The sequence below is a fragment of the Macrobrachium nipponense genome, chromosome 24 (assembly GCF_015104395.2).
Source record: "Macrobrachium nipponense isolate FS-2020 chromosome 24, ASM1510439v2, whole genome shotgun sequence".
Lineage (NCBI taxonomy): Eukaryota > Metazoa > Arthropoda > Malacostraca > Decapoda > Palaemonidae > Macrobrachium > Macrobrachium nipponense.
The window spans coordinates 8,454,322-8,473,760 of NC_061091.1; the positions used below are offsets into that span (position 1 = coordinate 8,454,322).

The following is a 19,439-nucleotide window of genomic DNA, read 5'->3' on the forward strand; positions in this document are numbered from 1 at the left end:
CCAAAATAATTCCATCAGCTGATTCTAAACGTAAACAAAAGAAAAAGTAGATTTTTATTGCTGTATTTTGCTGTTTATATAATGATATTATAGTTGGGTGCTGAATAATCATTACAGTAATCATGTTTTTTTATCTAATATGATTCATTCACGAAAAAGATATACTCTGTACTTTTAGTTTGGTGCAGCAGCCAAATCATGAAAATAGAAAGGAATTGTTAGGTAATATACTTTTGTTTGCTGATCTGATGAAGGGGAAATTGAAGATAGGAAAGAATAACTTTGAAACTGTCTTGAATTTAGTTGAAGGTGATAGTTGAAGACATATTTGGTGCTTGAACTAAAGTAGGCAGTTATAAACATTGAAATAGTGGTCTTGGGTGGTTACTTAGGCAGTTTAAAGTTATTTTTTGAGGGGGTACCAGGATAACACAGTTATTTACTTATCACGGGGGGTTCTGGGCTCTATCCCCCGCGATTATGGAGGCCCTACTGTAAATTCATTTTAAAGTGGAGGACGACCCCATGGTTGCACTACTGTTGGAGATCATCATTAGGTGATCATTGAAGGAGCTCCATTCTTGATAACTGGTGTTGCTATAAATCAAGAACATTATGATCCCCAAACCATCTGTAACAGGCTACTTGAGGCCAAGATAGTATTTCATCATATTCCTGCCAAGAAACCCTTCATAACAGAAACACAGAGGCTAGGGTTTGCATTACAATATAATCCGTGCCTGCTGATTTCTGGAATAAAGTCTCTTTTTGAGATGAGTTTGGAGACATTCTCCAACTGATGAGCATGGTAGTGTTCTTTAATGCTGGCATTTAACATTAACTTTTAAAATTAGCAAGAAGTTCAACATAGTTCAGAAGCTTAGATAAAAAGAAATACACAAAAGTAGGCATTATACATGTATATTCAGTTAATTTCATAAGAGCTATCAAAATGATAGGCCTAAGCAGTAAAGACAGAAATCAGAAATTACACAGACACACATATACATATACAGTGCAATTATATTCTATGTACGTGCAGTGGTACCTCAGGATACAAAATTAATCCGTTCCAAGGCGGCCTTCGTAACCTAAGCTTTTCGTATCTTGAACCGCATTTTGCATGTAAATTGCCTAATTGGTAAATTTTATAACAAAGCTAAATTGACTAATAAACAATGAAATACAACAATTTGGACCATTCAATACCTAACATAACCTTTATTGTATGACGTACCTGTAAATAAAGTGTATTAGTGTAGTACATGGTACAAGAAATACTTTACATATATGTACATACATATTTAGTAAAATGTGGAACCTAACCTTACCCTTTCGAGTGAGGCGATCTCCGAAAGTGGCAACAGAGGAGGAGGACAAATGGTAGAAAACATGAAGACTTAACTTTACAAAATACATTAAAAAATGGCAGAAAACATTAACACTTGATTATCTCCACCTTCGTTCTTCATAGAAAGCATCCTCTTCTTTCCGTGAACTTCAGCAACATTCTTGGGACCAATGGCTAATAACGATAAAGTAACTTACACAACACGATAAAGTAACTTACACTACAACAAAAGTGAAGTCATTAACACGAATTTAAGTTAACATGAAATACGTATATGTCAAGGAGCGAATTCCAGTGTTTACTGTAACGCTGCCGCAAAATATGGTCAGGGAACGCCTTTACATAGAGGCATGATGCTGACCAGTAGGAGAGCAGGATCTTATGGCGGTGACTAGCATCAGGAACCAGTGGGAGAGCAGGAGGATGGTGGAGAGTTTTAAAATTGTTATCGGTGGTCCAGGCGAATCTCGGGACATTACAGCAACAGCCTTTCGTAACCTGAACTATTTTCGTATGTAGAGCCAAAAAAATCTTCGTATTTGCTTTCGTAACTTGAATTTTTTGTAAGCTGGGACTTTCGTATGTCGAGTTACCACTGTATATGAAAAGCAGATGTGAAATTTGTTAGTCTTGTTCAGTATGTTTCATTTAAGTAGATAGGCAAATAGGCTTAAGTGTCATACATGATAGGCAGTCCCCAGTAACCAGCGATTTGGTTTTATGGTGCTTGTCTAGTGACAATGTTAACTGGATTTGTCACATATTCAGACATGGATTTTCTGTCTAGGTAGAATCTTTGTTGCAGGTAACTATACTGATCAGTCCATCAAAGTACAGAAAGTACAACTGGTAACTTATCACACGAGTACAATCCCATATGTTTGAAAACCAGAACACAATATCACCTAAGCCAATAACTTGAGCAGCTTCTTATACATCTATTTTTATATGCTGATTAGGCAAGAGGAAGACATTTCCTTACAGGTCTTTTCATGTCTTGAGTGGTATTAACCTCTTACACAGTATCCCATTGTATTCAAGTACTGCTAACATATGAATAACATTCTCCTTGTAACAAGCTTCCATTAAATTCATCCTTCAATCTTAAGTTGAACTGTGTGTATTTGTATTATTCCTTTTAGTTCCATCAAGACCACTAATAAATAGTTGTTCAACTATAAGTGCTTACATTGTCTATTGATAAGTAAACTGTTTTATCTGTGCATTGATTTCTATATTTCTATTCTTGTTCCATTTAGCATACATGGCACCAGAGATTTTTCAGTCTAGCGAAGGACATGGTCGAGCAGCTGATGTATGGTCGCTTGGATGTGTTGTCATTGAAATGGCAACTGGCAAGGTATGTATGACTATTTTCCTGTCCTTGTGATAAATAGGGTTTTATAAATTCTTCTTTATTCAAATGAATATATTCATTTGATCATTCTTCAAAGCCCTGTAATATTGTCCTTTAGATACTAGAGCCCTCAGACTCCTTGCCCCTTGTCTGGGTGGAGGGGTTTAGAGAGCAACTGCATAGTTCCATCTCATATGGCTTATATGATTATACAGTGTGCTAAATTTCTATTGTATACTGACTATTAATTATTATATTACAGCGGCCGTGGCCTGAGTATGATAGCAGTGTGCAGATTATGTTCAGGGTTGGAATGGGGCAGTCCCCCACTGTACCAAAGTCACTTTCAGATGAAGGTCATGCTTTTTTGCAGCTGTGCTTCATACATGATCCAAAATTACGAGCAACACATCACATTTGCTAGACCATACGTTTGTAAAGGTTAGTTTGTGCTAAAAATTTTCATGCATATTAAGATCATCTCGATAAGAAAAAATAATTGTTCCGATACGTAATACAAACCATCGGTCCTTTAACAATAGGAAGTAGCTAGCGGCAGCTGGAACGGTCGTAAGCTTCGAACAAGGGGAGAACGGTAGTTAACTGCTTGTCCGACAGTCGCGCGGCAAACAAATCACTTTTGCTTTCGGCCGCGGGTGTGAAGGACGTGTTCGTCATCGCTCTCTGCCCGCTTCATCGTCGTATGCTTTGTTTATATTGTGTTTTCTACTAATGGTTTGTTTGACTTGAAAATGAAACTGTAAGTACACTGTTTTCATTTTCATTACTTAATTATGAACCAACATGGAGTTATCGCCGTAGATGCGGCGATTTCCTCTCTTTTCATGAATTGAACCCTTGAATTATGCCTCGGTGCCGAGGGCTTGGGCGCGCTCGCGCCGAGTCATGTATTTGGGCGAAAGTGTGTAATTGAAAAATGTAAGTAACTCTTTTCATTATATGTTTGCCCTGTGCGTTCGTTACCGAGAGTGTGTTTGCTGCGGCACGAGCCTTTTAATTTTGTATAATAGAATGCAATGAAAGTGGATTCGCAATTGCAATATTCTTTTCATTTTCATTTATTTATTTGCATGAAATTTAATTTGGATCAATTTTCGTTCTTACCCGGGAATTGATCCTTACGATTTTTTTATGTGAAATGAAATCGCAAGTGCAGTATTCTGTTTCATTTTCATATATATTTTATGATAGCATCATATTATTGGATCAAGTTTCCGTTCTTACCCGGGAATTGATCTTTTTCCCCTTTAAGTTCTATGAAGTGAATCGCAAGGGCAGTATTCTGTTTCATTTTCATATTACTTTTCACTGCTGTGCGGGGGTAGGGAAGCGAGGTCTGCCAGGAAGTCGTCGGGAAGCTCTCCACGACTCCCTTGGTATCCGATTCTTCGTCTTCCTTTCCTGCCCCCCGCTCAGCTTCTTCGTTGTATTTTGTATTTGGGTCTTCCTTGCGTTCGGGGTGGGGCATGTCTCCCCCCCGTGAGTGAGGGAACCCCTCTTACTAATCTATCTATGTTACCGCAGGTGCTACATCCGTGGGAGACGACCTTGGACAGGTATGGACCACCACGGAGGCAGGGCGTGCCTAGCATCCACGGGCTGCTGCAGCGTCTAGCGAGGTCTGGGGCGGTCTCCACTACTACCACGGCCGCTTTACTGCTGCTCCCCCCCCTCCTGGTCTACACTCCCCAATGCTGTGTCGATGACGCCGTCTGCCGCTACTAGGGCCGCAGCCGTACCGAGGTGGGGTTGTTTCGGCCGCCGCCTGTTTTCTTCGTGTTGCCTGCCCCAGACTTCCGCTGTTCCAGCAGCTCGCCCGGGACCGGCCGCCAGGACCCAGGTTCCGCTGGCTGCCGATGATTCTACGAGGCGATCGCTGGGCCTGCCGTACCTGCCGCTGATGTGATTCCCGCTGTTGGCTTGGCTGTCCTTCTGGGTCTACCGCTGCCGCTGTTCCTGCCGCTCCTGAGCTGGTTGCTGTTCCTGTGTCGCTCCCTGGTTCCTGTGCCTGTCCATGCTGGGTCCTGCCCACGGTGTGTCTTCCCCAGTCCCAGGTCCTTCCGGACAGGTGCAGTCGGGCCGTGTTGCTTCGGCAATAGCCCCGCTCCGGCCTGGATGGAGGACCTGACGACTGTCCTGCGTGAGCTGACGAGGAAGGAGGAGAAGAGGAAGCTGTCATCTTCGTCTTCATCGTCTGCTGCTGCCTCTTCCCTTCGGACTTCTAAGGCCCATAAGCCGAAGAAGAAGAAGGCTGCCTTCCCCCCTAAGAAGTCTCCTTCGGGAACTTCTAAGGGCCCGTCCCACCTCGGTGGGACGGGGGTCCTTCTGCTGGTCCTCCTGCTCCTTCGGGAGCGGGGCCCGTCTCCCCCTTCCGTAAGGAAGAGATAGACGGGGACGAGGAGTATCGTTAGCTCTGGTACTTCCTCGCCTGGTGCTAGCGGCGATGCCGCTACGCCAGGTTCCGTCTCGGTCTCTCGTTCGCGAGAGATCCCGAGTGTACGTTCTCTCGGGAGACCGTGCAGCCAAGTTTCGGCGCCAGAGTTCGCTCGGCGCCAAGACGCGGCACGGAGCAGAAGGCTGTGAGAGACGCTCAGGTGACTCTTGCCCAGGCCAGCGGCCGCTCTTGCAGCGACCAGCTGGTAACCCGGGTTTTCCCCCCTAAAGAAGGCTCCTTCGGGACCTTCTAAGGGCCCGTCTCGCTCCGGCGATTCGGGGAGCTCTTCTGCTGGTCCTCCTGCTCCCTCGGGAACAGGGCCCGTCTCTTTCTTCTACAAGGAGAAGAAGACGGGGACCAGAGGAGTACCAGGTCCTTCGGTCTGGCACTTCCTCGCCTGGTGTTTAGCGGTTCTGCCGCTAAACCAGGATCCGCCCTCGGCTTCTCGTTAGCGAGAAGTACCGAGTGGGACGGTCCCTCCCGCGGGAGGACCGTCCAGCCAAAGTCTTGACGCCCGAGCCTCGCTCGCCGTCAAGACCGAAGCGCGGAGCAGAAGACTGGCGAGAGTCGTGCAGACGACTCTCGTCAGGCCAGTGGACGCTCTCGCAGCGACCAGCTGGCTGCTCGGGTTGAGTTGACGGTCGCTGACCAAGCCACGAGTTGAGGCGAGGAAGGGGTCCCCGCGCCGTCGGTACCAGCCACGGCTGGTACCAGCGGCTCGACGCGCCGAGAGGACGCTCGCCGGTCTCACCGCGACAGCGAACCTAGCAGGTCACCTGACGCTGCTCCCATCGGGACCGGGCGAAGATGGTAACCAGCAACAGCTCGCCTGACGCTAGAGATCAGCGTCGACGTTCTCAGCCGAGCCTCTCGCCCCAGGCGAGCGGCAAGGCTAGGCCTGCTGCTCGATCGCCACCGCGGGTTGACGATCAGCAGCAGCCCTCCAAGCACGCTGGTCCTGCCAGCGAGCTAGGGGGGGGGGCCGTCAGGTATGCCTCTCCTGTACCTTCAACCTCCTCGGGCTACACCGGGAGGAGCGAGGTACCTATGAGTGATCGCGAGAGGTGCGCCGCTCGCGATCCCGCTATGACGCCGTATGGACCAGGCACGGTTCTAGGACCGACCAGGGACATACGTGCAAGTAGCTGGAGGCGACCGTCAGGGGTCTGCCGCTATTCCTCCTTCGGAAGGAGGAGTATCTCGGGATCTGTTCTTGTTGGAATGACTGGACGGTCCTACTCCGCAAGACGCGGTTACTCCCGAGATACAGAGGAAATTGCAGAAGTCATTAAGCTGATTCGTCAGCATAATGACCTTGCGGAAGGATTGGCCGCTCCCACCAGCAGAAGCCCACGTCTCTGCCGAGTCGGTTTGGGGCCCGAGAGGGAAACCAAACCGACGGTGGGTCTGCCCCGATCGGAGCTGCCGATTCTGTCTCGAACCGAGTCTCTCGTCTCCGGACAAGAAGGCTCGCTCAGTTCTGGCACCGGCCGATCAAGCTACTTCCACCTCCTCTACTGCGACAGCGGCGTTTCTACGTGTCTTCGGACAACCGTATTTAAATACTCCTTCGGTCCTCCTGAGAGGTTTCGACCTCGACGAGGACTGGAATGAGTCGGAGGACGGTATCGGCTCTCCCCTGTCAGGTGTCGATCAGCCCCACCCAACGCGTTCACAGTGGCGGCAGACCCCTTACCTACATGAGAGTTCGTAACCCTCCGCGGGAAAAACGTTTTCTCCTGAATGATACGTTTTCCCAGACTCTGAGAGACCATCGCCGCAAGGCGATGGCTGCTCCTATTCTTCTCCAACTGCTAGTTCCACTGGGAAGGCGAGCGAGTATCCAATTCCTCCCCCATTCCCTCTCTCCTTACGGCTACGAGGGAAAGGGGAGGGATCCTACAGAGATTTCTCTGTAGGATCCCACGTTCGGGACTGCGCTACCGGGGGGACCTTCGGGTCCTACCTGACGTAAGCCCCGGTCGTTGAGGAGGGATCCTGACCATTCTCGATTTCTACGGGAATCGAGAGGACCACCAGCCGATATCGTTTGACGAATTCGGTGGGGTTTCGCAGACTGCTTAGAATTCTAAGGAATTTTAGCGCATTCAGAGTGTTCGAGTTTTTTACGATCTCCAAACACTTAGGCGAGACCACGGTCTAAAGTGAGCGAGACGAGAATCCCCGATGTTACATGATAATCGGGAACCTCGCCTATGCTCGAATTCCTGGAATTTCTAGCATTGGGAAGAAGACTGCTGCTGAAAGAACTATCTTACAGTAGGCGACCAACCTGGAATAGAGAAGATCGGACGGGAATAGCCCAGTTTGGCTTGAACTATCGTCTTAGTATTCTGTTCACCATTGAAGCTTTCCTTCGAGGAAGACTTCTCCTTCACTCTTTGATAGAGATCGAAGGTGGTCGATCTCCAATCCTTATTTTGTTTTCTTGAAGGAAAGAATTTAGGATGGAGATCGTTGTTCAGAATCCTACAAATATACTACGATATTAACCTCGCGACATGATTTCTACTAAGCAGTTGAATTGTCCGAGGGGTAGGCGCATATCCTAGTTTATCTACGGATTGCGACTTAGAAGAGAAGTATTCTAATTGAACTGCAACTCGGGGTTGCCTGCAACCTCCCAGGAGTTTTCAGTTTCAATTTTATATACTTATGGTTTTGTCACGACAACACCATTTCAACTTTTATATTTACCGAAATTCGTTTCGCCTAAATATAATTGCTCGAGCATATCTTTTATGCTCAGTAGTTCTAGCCGAACGCATTCCTTCATGGAATAATGGATTACATGGCAACTCAGGATGACGAGTCGGCGAGAGCTCAAGGCTCAACTACTGCGTATTGAACTGCCTGACAGCAGCTCAGTATCAGCTGGGCCTCCGAGATGCACGGTCAGTTATGTCTCTCTCTCCCCTGGTTTGATTGACTACCGAACCGTATCTCTGCCCAACAATCATGGAACTTAGGTCTCTGATTAATGGGGATTCTCGCAATAATGAAGGACCATCTACTGCTGTGAAGCTAGATTCCATCGCCTTCGACATTGCGAGAATTTTCAATAGAGATATCTCTTGGACTCTTTCATCTTTCTGTTTTACCGCAACTGGTAACAGAAGTCTGTACAAGTCTCCCGCTGCATCGCACTGCGATAATGCGAATGATTTTGCAGACATCTGAGTTTGTCTTCAAAATATCTCGTATTCGTAGGTGTACAATTGTTCATTGTTCAACCCGAATTACGAGATGTGTCAGAAGACATCGCCTACTCTCCGACCTGACAGCTCTACTTCCAAATGTTCAGCCCATGAGAAGCAGTTCTTCACGGCGGCTTTCCCCTGTGTTTTCATTACTTGAAGAACGCCCCGCTTTCATTGCAACTACGACTTCTCACCGGACAGCAATGAAATAGCGGTTAGCGTTTTCAGTCATTTGTAAGCACAGGTTATGAATCTTGAGAATCCTTCTCTCGATTCGTCTGTGAAGACGTAGGTTGCATTCAATATCTACCTTCGTCTTCAACGGTACATAGTATTGTTTCTCCTTAGCTGAGATTCAACAACCATGAGATGTTTTGCCTTCAGGGACCTCGGTCTCTAGAAGGCAATTGACTTTGCGCCTGTTGGCACATGCCTTAAAGATCATCACCTCGCTGTCCGGCATTGGTGACAAACAAATACATTATTTGTTGTCTCTCGGCATAAACCCTTTAAAGGCGAAGGTCACGTGACTTACTCGGATGCTTTGACAACTTGCCTCCTACCGAACGCAGTCAGTCGGCAGCTGTCAGAGCGGCCGAGTCAGTTACGAACTACGCTGTTGACTTAGTTCGGTTGTTACAAGCAATCATTACTTCGTTTTAATAGCTTGTCACAGTACCCATACCATTGACACCCATGGAGTGTCGGTGTCCTATCCACTACGAGAACTTCGCTGCATGGGGATAGGAGGATGCGAGAGACTTCGTGGCAAACGGACAGACCAGTATGGGTACTGGACATCACCGAAGTAGAGAAGAGGAATAGGTCATGCGACTATTTCCTTCTTTTCCTCTGAGGAACTGCATGACTTCTCCTGCGAAGTCAAGCATCCAGGGGATGGGGATCCGTGACGCTCGATTTCGTACCGACTTCGTAGCGAAGACTCAGAACCCTTCGGTCCCTGACGATTGGTTCGAGTCGTTCACAATCCCCTCCCTAATGGACTTCACCGCCTTCGATGCGAAGGAGATGCTGCCTTGTCCGCAAGAACTTCTCCGTGCGCAGGTACTGAAGGCAGGGGTCTGGTCCAACCAGACCACATGCCCTTCCATTCTACCTTCGGGGATATTGCCCACAGGTCCTTGGATCTTTTTCCTTGGACCCGTGTGGCTGCTCAACACGTTGTGTAGCGAACCCAGACCCTCGGCAGGCTGAACAGCATCGCGTCCTGGTGTGACCGTAAGAATGGTATGAGTGAATGAGAGTGTGACTGGCTCCTCTTCCCATCTTTTCTTCCCCTCTACTGTTGAGAGGGAGGGACGGTCGTCACCCTGCTGGATTAGGACAAGATGCAGGTGAGCTACTCAACAGAGCCCCATCCTATCCCTTTCACTAGGGATAGGAGCGTATATCCACCACTTCCTCCAACAAGGGGGAGGAAGTGGATGCCAGCTTGAGACAACCCATACTTTATGTTGCCTCTTGCAAACAGGAACAAGTTCTTGCTTGCTGGTACGAAGAGATACGCTTGCCTCTCTCTTAGTACTCGGCCCAGAGGTCTGACCATTGATCCTGCGGTGCACACCCCGATCAATCGGACAGAGGCTTGGATCCCTCCCTCGCTCTTACGACCAGGGAGGCATTCCAGGGATGGACGAACACCAGTCTGTTCATCAAAAGACTCAGATTCCTCCCACCAAGAAGTGAGTCTTCCTATTGTTAAAGGACCGATGGTTTGTATTAGTATCGGAACAAATGACAATTTGTCGAAAATTGCATTTTTCCTAACTATACAAACCTGAGGTCCTTTACATATAGTCCCTCCTCATGCCACCCCTCACTCTGCGTATTTTGCATGGGCCAAAAGCAAAAGTGATTTGTTTTGACCTCCGACTGTCGGACAAGCAGTTAACTACGTTCTACCCCTTGTTCGAAGCTTACGACCGTTCCAGCTGCCGCTAGCTACTTCCTATTGTTAAAGGACCTCAGGTTTGTATAGTTAGGAAAAATGCAATTTTCGACAAATTGTCATGTTATGTTCCTGCCATTTCATTTTACTGATCATAAATGCCGTTTTGTAAAATAACAATTTTTCAAAAATTGTATTTTTCCTAACTAAACAAACCTGAGGTCCTTTAACAATAGGAAGGTACGTAGCAGCAGCTGAACCGGTCGTAAGCTTCGAACAAGGGGGTTCAGTAGTTAACTACTTGTCCGGCTGTTAGCGGTACGCTTGACTGCGAGGCGAGGAGTCACTTTGCTTTAGGCCCAGGAAACGCAGAGTGAGGGGTGGCATGAGGTGGGACTATATGTAAAGGACCTCAGGTTTGTATAGTTAGGAAAAATACAATTTTCGACATTGTTATTTGTTCCGATACGAAATACAAACCTTCGGTCCTTTAACAATAGGAAGACTCACTTATTGGTGGGCGGAATCGGAGTCTTATGAACAGACTGGTGTTCGTCCTACCTTGGATTCCCTCCCTGGTCGTAAGAGCAGAGGGAGGGATCCTAGCCTCTGCCCAGCTGATCGGGGTGTGCACCGCAAGATCAGTGGTCAGACTTCTGGACCAAATTATAAGAGGGAGGTAAGCGTACCTCTTATAAATAGCAAAAAGCAAGAACTAGTTCCTACTTCAAGAGCCAAGGTAAAGTTATGGGTTTGTCTCTTGTTGGCTTCCACTCCCCCCCTTGTTGGGGAGTTGTGGATAAACACTTCTACCCCCTACTGAAAGGGATAGAAAGGGGCTTGGTTGTGTAGCTTACCTGCATCGGCCTCCTGTTCAGCGTAGTGACGACCACGGCCCTCTGCCCACAGGCAGAGGAGAAGAATGAAGGATGAAGAGAAGCCAGTCACACTCTCTTTCACACGTCCATTCATGCAGTCACACAAGGATGCGATGCTGTTCTGTCCGCTTGGGTGCTGGGTAGACTATACAACTTGTTGAGCAGCCTCCACGGGTCCCAAGGAAAAAGTGTCCAAGGACCTGTGGGTGATATCCCGAAGGTTGAATAAAGAGGTGGTGGTCTAGTTGGCCCAAACCTCTGCCTTCAGAACCTGCGCCAGGGAAAAGTTTTTGCGGAATGCAAGGGTTGGACCAATACCTCTGACTTTGTGGGCTCTCGGACGAAGGGTACGGGTGTCGTCACTTCCAGCTGTCTCGTACGCCCTCCTGATCACCTCACACAGCCAGAAAGAAAGAGTGTTCTTGGAAACTTCTTTCTTGGTAACCCCAGTGCTAACGAAGAGGCATCGACACTCAGGCCTGAGGTGCCGAGTTCTCTTCAGATAGCGCCGTAACGCCCTCACAGGACAAAGCAGCATCTCATCCGTATCATTATCGGTGAAATCCTTCAGGGAGGGGATCGTGAAGGACTCGAACCGGTCGTCAGGGACCGAAGGATTCTGAGTCTTCGCTACGAAGTTCGGGACGAAATCGAGCGTCACGGATCCCCATCCCCTCCAATGCTTGACGTTGAAGGAAAGACCATGAAGTTCCCCTACTCTCTTCGCCGTTGCCAAGGCCAGCAAGAAGAGGGTCTTGAGGGTCAGATCCCTGTCTGACGACTCTTGGAGTGGCTCGAAGGGTCTGTGAGTCAAACTCCTAAGGACGAGAGTCACATCCCATCCCGGGGGCCTGAGTTCCCTGGGTGGGCAAGACCTCTCGAAGCTCTTCATCAGGAGGGAGATCTCGAAAGAAGAGGAGATATCCACACCTCGCAGTTTAAGGACTAAGGCCAGGGTGGCTCTGTAGCCCTTAACTGCAGAGACGGAGAAGAGCTTCTCTCGTCGAAGGAAGACGAGGAAATCCGCTACCTGCTGAAGAGAGGCTCTGAGAGGAGAGAGACCCCATCTACGACACCAACCACAGAAGATGGACCACTTCCCCTGGTAGACAGCCGCAGAGGACTGCCTGAGGTGTCCGGCCATCTCTGTCACTGCGCTGCGAGAAAAGCCTCTCGCTCGCAAGAGATGGTGGATAGCAGCCAGCCGTGTGGCTGGCACAGGAGGTTGTGCCAGGGGGGAATTTCTCAGTGCTTCGGCAAGCAGAGCCGGCTTGAGGTTGTTTGGGCACCACCAGGATCATCCAAAGGTTCGCAGTGTTCAGCGGCCTGCTGATCACTTTGCGAATCAGACAGAACGGGGGAAAGGCGTAGACGAAGAGGTTGTCCCACGGATGCTGAAGAGTGTCCTCTGCGGCTGCCCATGGGTCCAGCACAATCAAGTAGAAAATCTGGAGTTTTCTGTTGTGCCGGGTGGCGAACAGATCCACGACTGGGCGCCCCCACAGGTTGAAGAGCCTTTTCCGCCACGTCTGGATGAAGGGACCATTCAGTTCCTATCACCTGATCCCGACGACTGAGGTTGTCGGCTACCACATTCCTCTTGCCTGGAATGTAGCGAGCCAACAACTCTATTGAGTGTGCCGCGGCCCACTCGTGCACCTGCAACGTCAACTGGTGCAGCGGAAGGGACACTAGATCCCCCTGCTTGTTGACGTACGCCACTACTGTGGTGTTGTCGCACATCAACACCACCGAGTGTCCCACCAGACAGTCCCGGAACTCCTGGAGAGCGAGGAACGCTGCCTTGAGCTCCAGGACGTTGATGTGAAGGTGCTTGTCATGATGGTCCCACACACCTGCAGTCAGCAACTCCTCCAGGTGTGCACCCCATCCCTCGGTCGATGTGTCTGAGAAGAGCAGCATCTCCGGTGGGGAGTGCGAAGAGGCACTCCTCTTACGAGGTTCCCGTTGTCCAGCCACCAGGCTAGGTCCTGCCTCACCTCCTCCGTGAGGGACACAGGGAAGAAGGGAGGGTCCCTTGCCTGTGACCAACACTCCTTTAGTCTCCACTGAAGAGACCGCAGGTGAAGATGCCCATGAGGAACTAGCTTCTCGAGAGACGACAGGTGGCCGATCACGACTTGCCACTGCTGAGCTGGTTGCTCCTGTAGAGACAGGAACTGTCTTACTGCCTCCCTGAACCTGCTGATCCGCGAATCTGCGGGGAAGACTCGCCCTGCTGCCATGTCGATCAGCATGCCCAGGTACTTCATCCTCTGCTTGGGTTCGAGCTCTGACTTCTCGTAATTCACAACAATTCCCAGATCGCGGCAGAATTCGAGGAGTCGATCTCTGTCCTGCAGCAACTGCGACCGAGAGCTCGCCAGGACTAACCAATCGTCGAGATACCTCAAGAGACGTATCCCTACCGCGTGGGCCCAAGCCAACACCAGCGTGAACACTCACGTGAACACCTGTGGGGCAGTTGAGAGACCGAAACAAAGTGCCTCGAATTTGTACACCGTCTCGTCAAGGATGAAGCGGAGGTACTTCCTGGAGGATTGATGGACGGGTATCTGGAAATACGCGTTCTTCAGATCCACAGAAAGCATGAAGTCATTCTTCCTGATGGAATCGAGCACCAAACGTGCTGTTTCCATCGTGAACCGAGTCTGGCGAACGAATCAGTTCAAGGGAGAGAGATCTATCACTGGGCACCAGCCCCTCGAGGACTTCTCCACTAAGAAGAGGCGGCTGTAGAAGCCCGGCAACCAATCCTGAACGATCTCCACAGCTCGTTTGCTCAATATGGCTTCTACTTCCTGCCGAAGCATCACGTCCTTGGTCGAGCCAGGAACGTAGGTTTGCAGATGGACCGGGTTGGAGGTGAGGGGTGGCCGAGACTCGAAGGGTAGTAGATATCCCTCCCGAAGGACGTTTACTATCCAGGTCTCCGCACCGTAGCGCTGCCATGTTGCCCAATGGCTCGCCAGGCACCCCCCCACTTCCGGCAGCAGGTGAGGGAGAATGCCGTCCCTAGCATTTCCCACCTCTCTTCGACTTCTCTTCCCCGCCCCCCCTCGTGAGAAGGAGGCTGGTGGTGGTCGCTCCTTGAAGAACGGGTGAAGGCAGAGTCTTTCCTTTGGGCTTTGACAATGCGATCGTCTTGGCTGCAGAGGAAGCGCTAACCAAACTCTTGGGCTTGGCCGCAGTAGCTTGAGGCTGCCCAGACGCCTTCGAGACTGCCTGGTGTACTAAACGGTCACTGTCGTCACTGCGCCGTCTTTCCACCGCAGCGTCCACCATCTCTCCTGGGAATAGAGAGGAGGAACTCCGCACCGGTCCGTTGCGAAGACCCAGAGCCGCCTCATGCCCAGTCGCCCCCCCGGTCACTCGGGTGAGAACAGCGTCTCTACGCCGGAGAACCAGGTTGGCCCACAGGTAGCCGTCTGGTGGGCCAGGTAGGTGATAGCCCTACCCCCAGACTGGCACAGTCTCACGAAAGCCTGGTCCCCTTCAGGAGTGATGTTCCCTAAGGAGGCCGCGGTTTTCGACTATGTGAGGGACCACAGGTCGAGCCATGAGACTGCTTGGAATGCTGCCATTGCGGTAGATTCCAAGGCAAGTGCCTCCTGTTGCGAGAACCAGAGGTTCTCCAACAGGAGCTGCGGCAGATACACCCTCGGAGTTAGCCTGGCTAGCTCCGGGTTAACCTGTTTGGGCGGCAGAGGGTCCTCTGAAGGCACTTAAAAATCGCCTCTGTCGCGGTAGAGTGGAAGGAAGGAGCTTAGCAGACCTACCGGACCGAATTGAACCCTCCTGTCCGGAGACGAGAGCGTCCACCGCCGTCCTGGGTTCCTTCTTAGTCCCCAGAACGCCTCAAGCCCGATGTGGGTTCGGTAGGTGGGAGCGGCAAGCCTTCTCCGAGGTCATTGTGCTGACAAATCAGCGCAATTACCTCCATGAACGACCTCTAGATCTCGGGAGTGACTGCATCCTGTGGAGACAGACTGTCAAGCCCTTCCAACGAGAATGCCTCCAGAGACCCTCCCCCTTCCACAGGAGGAACCACGACAGACCCCTCCTGGTCTCCTCCTACCACTTGCGCATACGATCTGGTTGGTCCGAGGACTGTGCCAGGTTCGTAGGGCGTCGTGGCGGGATCGCGCCCCTCGTGATGGCTCCTGATCGCCTCGCTCTTCCCGGTAAAGCCCGAGGAAGTTGAAGGGATTGGAGAGGCCTACCTGGCGCTCCCCCCGCGCCCACTGGCCGCAGTGGCGATCGGTCTGCAGACCTGGTCGAGCGGCTGGACCGAGAACAACGGCGACGGTCCCGAGCGTCAGAAGAGCTGCTGCTGGTCCCCCTCTCCGCCCGGTCCCGGTAGGAGTGGCGGTCAGGGGACCTGCAGAGTCCGCTGTCGCGGTGAGAGCGAGGCCTATCCTCACAGCGCGTCACGCCGCCTGTCACGCGACCGAGGGGACCTCTTCCTCGCCTCAGGCCGCGAGTGGTCTGGGACCGTTGAGTCAACCCTGGGTACCAGTGCGTCGCTGCGAGAGCGATCACTGGTCTGGTGATGTCGGGCGACCCCCGCCAGTCTTCCGCCCCGTGCCTAGATCCTGGTGCCGAGAGAACTCGGATGCTTGGGTCTTGGCTGTCCAGTCACCTGCAGGTGACCGTACACTTGGTGACTCTCGCGAACAAGAGGCCGAGACGGTACCTGGCACTGACCATAATATTTCAAGATCGAGCCATCAGCGGACATTAAAGATCAAAGGTGCCGAGGCCGTATGGTGGAACGACCATGACGCATGCTGATATTATTCCTCACAAATCCTACTGACTATTCGGGATTGAGCCATCATGGCCATTAAAAGATCAAAGGTGACGTGGCCGTATGGTCGAAGAAGGCCATAATGTATGCAAATAAGATACATCCAGATATACTGACTATTCGAGATCGAGCCATCATGATCTGGTTGCTTGAACATTCCCGTACTATCTTAAGTTAGGCGAATTAGTAAGGTTATAAATATAGCCGAGCATAGACTAGTGCCTAGGCTAACCTTTCGAAACACTTTTACCACCTCAGCCTAGAAGGTTGTGGTTGTAGCCTAGCATGGATAGCCCAAACTTTCTTGAATGGCTTTACCCTAACCCAAGTCATTTAGTTTCTAGATTAAGTTAGTCTATACTAGCCTAGTTAAGTGTACATCTCGGATGGACTTAACCTACTTTAAGTGATGGAGGAGTTAGCCTAACCTAATTGGAAGTGTCAACATAGCCTAACCTAACCAAACCAGGCTCCTAGCCTAATTGGAAGAGTTAACATAGCCTAACCTATCCAAACCAGGGTCCTAGCCTAATTGGAAGGGTTAACATAGACTAGCCTAACCTAACCAAGCCAGGGTCAACCTGGTCTTGCCAACTTAAAATAGTTCGTCAAGTATACCTACTTAGACTAGTACAAGTGGTTGTAGGCTAGGTTAACCTGGAATCTGCAAATGGGTCTCTTCCATACTGGTCTAGTTTCTATATTGGAGTCATGAACCTAACGTAAAGGGTTCGAGCTTCAGTTGGATAGAGCAAGGTATTAGTACCTCATCATATCTGGAAGGGGAAAGTGGGAAGTTTCCCATTCTTCAAGAATGAGGTAGGGTGAAGTACGTTGGGTACAATTCTGGGCTAGGTTACTCGAGAATAGCACCATGATGGTTTCTGGCAACATAGGATTTCCCTTTGGAGGGTAGCATATTGAACATATGCCCGTATATTGTAACAGGTCACCTCATAAGGTGTTTCATGGTTGGGATCTTAGTTTTTACAAAAACACTAAGCTGTTTAATAGCTCTCCTAGGGCTGAGGGCTGGCCCTGAATGATTGGATATTTCTTATGTGGTTAGGAACCAATTGGTCACCTAGCAACGGGACCTGCAGCTTATTGTGGGATCCGAACCGCACTATATCGATAAATCACCAGAAATAAGTTCTCTGATTCCGCGTTGGCCGAGAGGAACTCGTATAATGGAAAAACCATGTAATAGCTGTCTCGGGTTTCACCCTTCGAGGAGCCTGAGGATTCCATTTGCGATACTGGGAACATCCTGGAGGTTACGCAGACTCTAGGTTCTACCTGTTCCGCCATGTCCCGGACGGAAGGATGGGTTCCAGTAATTAAGGAGGACCCAGGATGAGTGACTGATGAAGTTCATCGCAGCACAATCATCGCTACCAGGTTCGTGTGGGGAAGATGCACCACCGATAAGTAGAATTAATATCTCAAAGGTCTGGAGGTTGACCAATAATCCCTTTCGAACTAATAGTTCTCAGTTTTTCGGTGGAGAGTGTCACTCCCGGATGTAACACGACTCCTAAGGTCGTTAGCTCACATATACAGAATGACTCTTTGGCCGTGACTGCCTGTGTAGTGGACGTATCTGTCCATTAAAGGCATTCGGTCAGTAGACAATGATCTGGTGGAGAGGTTGTCAGAACAGAGGAAGAATCTCTGTAATTACATGTTTACATGCATGGTGATATACATTGGACTGGTGATTGGGCATGTGAATATCGCTTCACATTGACTAATCTTCAGATGAATCAGGAGCAGTGAACTGGATGGGGCACATAAGAACTCCAATCTGATAAGTGAAGACATACTCTGTATCAGAGTAGCCTTGACGGATTACCACCAGGCACAACATCAGTCACGTTACAGGAAACTGACTGTGGATGGGGGGTCTTCCTCCTCTGACCTTGGTAAAGTGGGAGTACTCAATAACCAGGGTTTTGACATAGACTCAAAAGTAGTTGGCCCCGGAATCCGGGATAATGAGTCAATGCAGCACAGGTCATGATGACAGATACATTTCTTAGTCATGATCAGTACGGTGTGAGTATGTGTGAGGGACCTTGTCAAAGTACTCTGTGGTTATAGAAAGAACTAAGTCACCTAGAACATTAAGGTGGTAGACGTATAGGAACAGGCCAAACAGAGGCGATCGGTCAAGCCTACTCCTTGTTTGTCAAGTTGTACCAATGGGTTATACAGGAGAGAAGGTCATCAGAGGAATATGGGCCTCCTGGCATTTAAGAACATATCTGTTAAAATGATCATGAGATTGGGTCTGTGACTGTATCGAAGCTCAAATTGAGCAATTTTAAGGATGTGTCTGTCTGTTCATTGACGTTTCTTTGTTATGAAAACCACTTTCAATTTCCTGTATACAGTAATACTTTGGGTTACGAACCGATTAGTATACGAATTTTTTAACTTACGAAGTGACGCCCTCATTCTGGAATACGAATTTCACTTGGAATACGAATGCGCGAATTTCTATCATGGGAGGCCGCCTGCTTTGTTTACATCGGACATCGATGAGCGTGGGATCTGCGAACGCATTTTTTTTCGGCCAAAACTTAACGAGGGTCACGTGACTTCCTCCCACGCATCCCTTGACTCGTTTTAAACCATAACTCTTTCACTATCTCGCTGGCGTTAAGATTGAACGCATCTGTCCGTGATACGCTCTCAAATTTGCTTAGTGATTTGCGCACGTGTTGTGTTTCCGTGATAGTGCTTATACATTACTATTACCCAAATACTAAAGACAATGGCTCCCAAGATGACGAAGGCAAGCAGCAAGAAGGAAAGCATAAGAAAGAAGGAGATGATTACAGTCGAAATGAAGAAGGAAATTATCCAAATGCATGATAAAGGCGGAGAGCGCAGTGAAAGACATTGCAGCATTCTTCAAGCGGTCGCAATCAACGATCTGCACTATTTTGAAGAAAAAGGAAGAAATTAAAGCCAGTAAAGCATCAAAAGGTGTCACAGTATTGACGAAACAATGGCCTTATATTCTCGACGATGTAGAAAATTTGCTCATGGTTTGGATAAACGAGAAGCAGCTGGCAGGAGATTCCGTAAGTGAGAGCATCATTTGCGAAAAGGCTCGTAAGATCTACGAAGATTTGAGTAAAAATGAGCCAGGCACATCAGCAGACAGTGAAAAAGACAGTTTTAAGGCGAGCCGTGGCTGGTTCGAGAATTTTAAGAGAAGGACTGGCATCCACAGTGTTGTTCGCCATGGTGAGGCTGCAAGCTCAGATACGAAGGCGGCAGAGGCTTACGTAAAAGAGTTTAAAAGGCTCGTGGATTCCGAGAAATACCTCCCCCAACAAGTCTTCAATTGCGACGAGACAGGGTTATTCTGGAAGAAGATGCCCAGGAGGACGTTCATTACGGCAGAAGAGAAGGCACTTCCCGGT

General features: G+C 49.3%; 1 protein-coding gene across 1 annotated transcript in view; it reads left to right on the forward strand.

The window, feature by feature from the left end:
* Positions 1–19,439, forward strand: part of LOC135205419 (mitogen-activated protein kinase kinase kinase 4-like) — a 138,764-nt gene that overhangs the window by 115,615 nt on the left and 3,710 nt on the right. The window contains 3 exon segments of the mRNA XM_064235970.1: positions 2,611–2,711; positions 2,971–3,115; positions 3,118–3,149. Coding sequence (XP_064092040.1) covers positions 2,611–2,711; positions 2,971–3,115; positions 3,118–3,149 — 278 coding nt within the window.